The sequence below is a fragment of the Montipora capricornis genome, chromosome 9 (genome assembly GCF_036669925.1).
Source record: "Montipora capricornis isolate CH-2021 chromosome 9, ASM3666992v2, whole genome shotgun sequence".
NCBI classification, from domain to species: Eukaryota; Metazoa; Cnidaria; class Anthozoa; order Scleractinia; family Acroporidae; genus Montipora; species Montipora capricornis.
The window spans coordinates 6,975,020-6,980,019 of NC_090891.1; the positions used below are offsets into that span (position 1 = coordinate 6,975,020).

Consider the following 5,000-nt stretch of genomic DNA (forward strand, 5'->3'; position numbering starts at 1 on the left):
AAAGCCTAGTTTCCATATGTCAGGTAAATCCCAGACAATCGGAGATTTCGAAGTTTCCCGACCTTCCCAGATTTCTCCGACTAATAAAAAGCAGAACTCGTAGATATTCTCGATAAGGAGCAAGGATGGCACAGTCGGTTGGTGCGCGGCATTGGTGCAAGAGGTTCTGAGTTCGATTCCCGGATCTCGTATCCTTGTTTCGACTTCTTTCCTTTCCGTGTAGCTAAGTAGCTTTAAATGCCCGTAAAATGGAGCACTGATGGATAGGGGGGAGTAAATTAGCGCACCGTCGACCTCAGGTTTGTTAGTTGAATTAAGTTACTGTTACGAGTTATCAACGTTAAATATCGTTACTTTACTTTACTTTTAATTTACTTTTTCTGGGATGTTCGGAGACGAATCCGGTAAATAGAAAGCGTTTCTATTTTCCCGATGTGTCCCAGATTTTGCGATCGCCGGCGATCATTTCCCGACATTTGAAAACTCAAATTTGTACTGTCGGAGACATCGATGATGGTTTGAGCTCGTTATCAATCCTCTAAATTTCAAGTTTCAATTTTTGGCGCACTCTCCCTTTTCCGCGAAAGTCACTATAGGGAGAATCTAGGACAAGCGTCTGGCGATTTTCTGATATGTTGACAAAATCTGGAACGGTCGGGAAACTGCGAAATCCCCGATCGCCTGAGATTCTCCCGACATTGAAAAGTAGGCTTAAGTCTCGAAATTTTACCCATTTATTCGTGCTTTCATGCAGTGTCATTGGACGTCAAGTCATCACGGAGAAAATTGATGAGACCACGCCCATATTTTGGTGAAGTCCCTACATGAACATAGTTCCCTTGAACGGATTTCAATCGAAAATGAGGAGGAAAAACCATGGAATAATCATTGTCAGACATTTCTGTTTTGACAATAAATGAATAAATAAATAAATCACACGAAAACGGCAGTGCCTGCAACTCATTAATTCTTTTTCAATAGCTTTTCTCGAGTTTGTAATAAATTCTGCTTAGTCGCTGTTTGTGCAGTTTTTGAGGACAAACCTTTAATATCAAATTCATCAATTCGGGAAAACTGGCTGTTGTAGCCGTTACAGAACTTAAATTGACCCGGATTCACCCTTAGCAAGAGACCACGTAGACACAGCTCCACGTACCTCCGTAGCTTGTAAGATAATTATTCAAAATTCCATCCGTTTTAAATTGATCAAAACATATAAAAGGCCCTCGCAGTTTCGAGTAATTCAGTTGTTAAAAACCACTTGTGAGTAATATGTCCAAGCGTGCGAAACACCAGCCCGGCTTTTACGCATTACATTTCTGATCGTGGCCTCAGTCATAAATACCGACCCAAGCAAAAGCCCGTTGTTATGGGTATTGCGTGCTTTTGTTTTGGGAGGCGGAGTTTTGCATATTATTATTACTCGCGGGAGTTTCAAAATCAGTCGACCATTCTCCCGAACAACCTGCGAAAGGCAAATTTGCGGAAGGTTGACGAGTGCGTTCAGAAAACCGCATTTCGATAGTACTTGTAGGTGTCTTAAAACCAGCGAAAATTTGCAGGAGCTTTCCTGACACCCGGTACTAACTTTTCCATATGCTGGCCGTAAACATAACCGATCAGCTTGTCGGAATATTCTGCTTAAAGTACAGCTTCCATACTACAAAGCTTCCAAATTAGTCGATTTTCAAAGCAAATTTTATAATACTTGTAGAGACCTTAAAAAACAAATTTTTGTTCAGAATCATTTATTGATCCTTCCTCTACAAATTCCATATGCTGGTACTTGGCCAGGGGAATTAATATGTCCGTGAAACAGAAAAACATACGCGCTGGTGGCCGCTTATTGGCCGTATTCTTTGTTATTACTGTACGCGCACCTTGCTTTAATCAATTTTGAATTTTAGCGCCGGCGCGCATAAAATGTACCCGGATGTGTCGCGGCGTTCTGGGCGATGTTGACCAGGATTCACCCTTAGCAAGAGACCACGTAGACACATAGCTCCACGTAGCTCCGTAGCTTCGTAGCCGCGTAGCTCCGTAGCCACCTAGTCACCTAGCCACCTAGCCATAATCTTAAGAGGTACAGCTTCAAGTGGCGGGGTATTCTGCAGTTACTCCTAGTTTTCCAAATACTAACTTAGAAATGACGGTCATTTGAAGAATTTAATCCCATGATTATTTAAGCCGGGGGCTTATTTAATTCTGGGGCTCGTGGAGGGAGGGGCTTATTACAAACTCGAGTGTCAAATACCAGTCCTCTAAAATCTCACTCAACTTTAATAAAATTCTTATACAGTATATACCGTAGTAGGCCCAAGCATTTCGCACGTACGCACGCTGCCAATTTGTCACTACGCAGCTGGGCTTCAGCTGGGCGTCAGTAGTCATCCTATTTGTTAGCTCGTTCCTGTTTTAACTCTACTTAAGGTTTACTCAAATCCCACTTGTGACACCAAATATAAGACGGCCAAAACAGTCGACGCTAGAACAACAAATGTGAGCCAGGTTTTACGAGTTTAATAGAATCAAAAGAGTGATATAATGACAAAAAAAAAGCAGGAACGAGTAACACTAAACACAAAATAAGCAAAGCTACAATAAGCCAATGGATTAAATATAGTAAATTGATATTATTTACAGGCTGAACAATAAAAACTATGCTAAATAGCTGATACATGAAGAAAACTGCTTGCAAGTTAAAAGGCAAAGAAATTACTAACTAAACAAGTAAATGACTGCAAATTGTAAACAAACTAAACAATGTTATAATCCAAGAACTCTTATGTGAATCATGGACTTGACAATTAATAGCAAGAGCTTCAAATTACATACTGCACAATAATGCTACAATAAGAAATTGAAACTAACAGTTGTGAAATAATGGTAACAAACGGATCATTTGGAATCAAATTGAATTAAAAGCATACAAATAATGACAAGGAAGAGAGGTAAGCAAAAATACAGTAATTACGTATTGGAAAACAGAAAAAAGATTCAACAGGAAAATCACATATGCTGTGCCAGACCAAAGGTCAACATAGATCAATAAACCTAGACAAAAGCTAATGAAATGTTGCAATCACTGCTAAGAACTAAAATCAAGTACAGAAACAGAAAGCTATATGTAGTAAACTAAGCTAAAGGCTAGACATAAATAAAGCGAACACCAAGTGTTATTGATAACTACACATCTGCGAAGACTTGGAAAATGACTTGTCTCGAAGACTGACATATAAATTAACTGCACCAAGTGTTCCTCTGTGTCCACAAAAAACCAAAATATATAAGGCTAGGGAGTAAATTTACTACCCACTAATACAAGATTTACCTGAGGGAAGAAGGAGTTTAGCACTCCTACAAAACAAGAACTAGGTAAAGGAAATGTGTGGAAATAGCACAACTACACAAGCAAAACAAGGTATGTGAGGAAATGGAGTAATTATGGGTAAACAACCAAATAATAGTAATTAAGATAATGAAAATAAGTTGAAAATAATTGGAATAAAAATAAACACAAAATGAACACAAGTGACCTAGTCACATTCTTAATGAGGTTTTTTGACAGAGTTGTTTTTAGATCTGAACTCTCCATTGTTATAATAATTTTATTGGTTCTGATCAATTCGCATATCGCAAAGGCTATAATATTACCATGGCCTTGGTTAAGTGCCAGCACGAATGACTTAAATTAAACGGCTTGATACTTATTCGTATTTTTTTTATTTCATTCCGTCCCGCATGATATAGTTAATTTTGTCGAAAGCTAAGAAATTTAGAAATCAACCACTATATTCATAATTGAATAGTTAATTTTCTAAAGGGTAAACAACAGAGGGTAGTTGTAAATGGAATAAGTACTAGTTATCTTACTATCAATAGGGGTATTCTCCAAGGGACGGTCTTTGGCCCCATTCTTTTTTCGATAATGATCAATGATATAAAGGCAGTAAATCCATCTGAAAGATGGATCAAAAGATCAAACTGACCCTTTGCAATATATTAAGCGCAAGTCTAATTTAAAACTCTTAGGGTTTACTTTTTGGAGTATACCCAACCAGCCGCGGATACAGAGGAACAGAGAGAACAGAGGAACAGAGGGCACAGAGAAACAGAGGGCACAGAGGAACAAAGGGCACAGAGGAACAGCGGGCACAGGGAAACAGAGGGCACAGAGGAACAGTGGGCACAGAGAAACAGAGGGCACAGAGCAACAGAGGGCACAGAGAAACAGAGGGCACAGAGGAACAGTGGGCACAGAGGAACAGTGGGCACAGAGAAATAGAGGGCGCAGAGCAACAGGGGGCACAGAGAACAGAGGGCACAGGGGAACAGTGGGCACAGAGGAACAGTGGGCACAGAGAACAGAAGGCGCAGAGTAACAGGGGGTACAGAGAACAGAGGGCACAGAGGAACAGTGGGCACAGAGAAACAGTGGGCACAGAGAAACAGTGGGCACAGAGAAACAGTGGGCAAAGAGAAACAGTGGGCACAGAGAAACAGTGGGCACAGAGGAACAGTGGGCACAGAGAACAGAAGGCGCAGAGTAACAGGGGGCACAGAGAACAGAGGGCACAGGGGAACAGTGGGCACAGAGGAACAGTGGGCACAGAGAAACAGAGGGCACAGAGAAAGAGGGCACAGAGAACAGAGGGCGCAGAGCAACAGGGGGCACAGAAAACAGAGGGCACAGGGGAACAGTGGGTACAGGGGAACAGTGGGCACAGAAGAACAGTGGGCACAGAGGAACAGTGGGCACAGAGAAACAGAGGGCGCAGAGCAACAGGGGGCACAGAGAACAGAGGGCGCAGAGCAACAGGGGGCACAGAGAACAGAGGGCACAGGGGAACAGTGGGCACAGAGGAACAGGGGGCACAGAAGAACAGAGGGCACAGAGGAACAGCGGGCACAGAGGAAAAGCGGGCACAGAGGAACAGTCCGCACGGAGCAACAGTGGGCACAGAAGAACAGTGGACACAGAGGGACAGAGGAACAGTGGA

The 5,000-nt window shown here is 42.0% G+C and overlaps 1 protein-coding gene across 1 annotated transcript in view; it reads left to right on the forward strand.

The window, feature by feature from the left end:
* The first annotated feature begins 3,384 nt into the window (after positions 1 to 3,384).
* LOC138017202 (sarcoplasmic reticulum histidine-rich calcium-binding protein-like) overlaps positions 3,385 to 5,000 on the forward strand; it is a 1,995-nt gene continuing 379 nt past the window's right edge. Inside the window, exons 1-2 of the mRNA XM_068864370.1 lie at positions 3,385 to 3,421; positions 4,049 to 5,000. The exon at positions 4,049 to 5,000 is cut by the window's right edge and continues 379 nt beyond it. Of these exons, the coding sequence (XP_068720471.1) occupies positions 3,385 to 3,421; positions 4,049 to 5,000 (989 nt within the window). The remainder of the gene's footprint in view (positions 3,422 to 4,048) is intronic.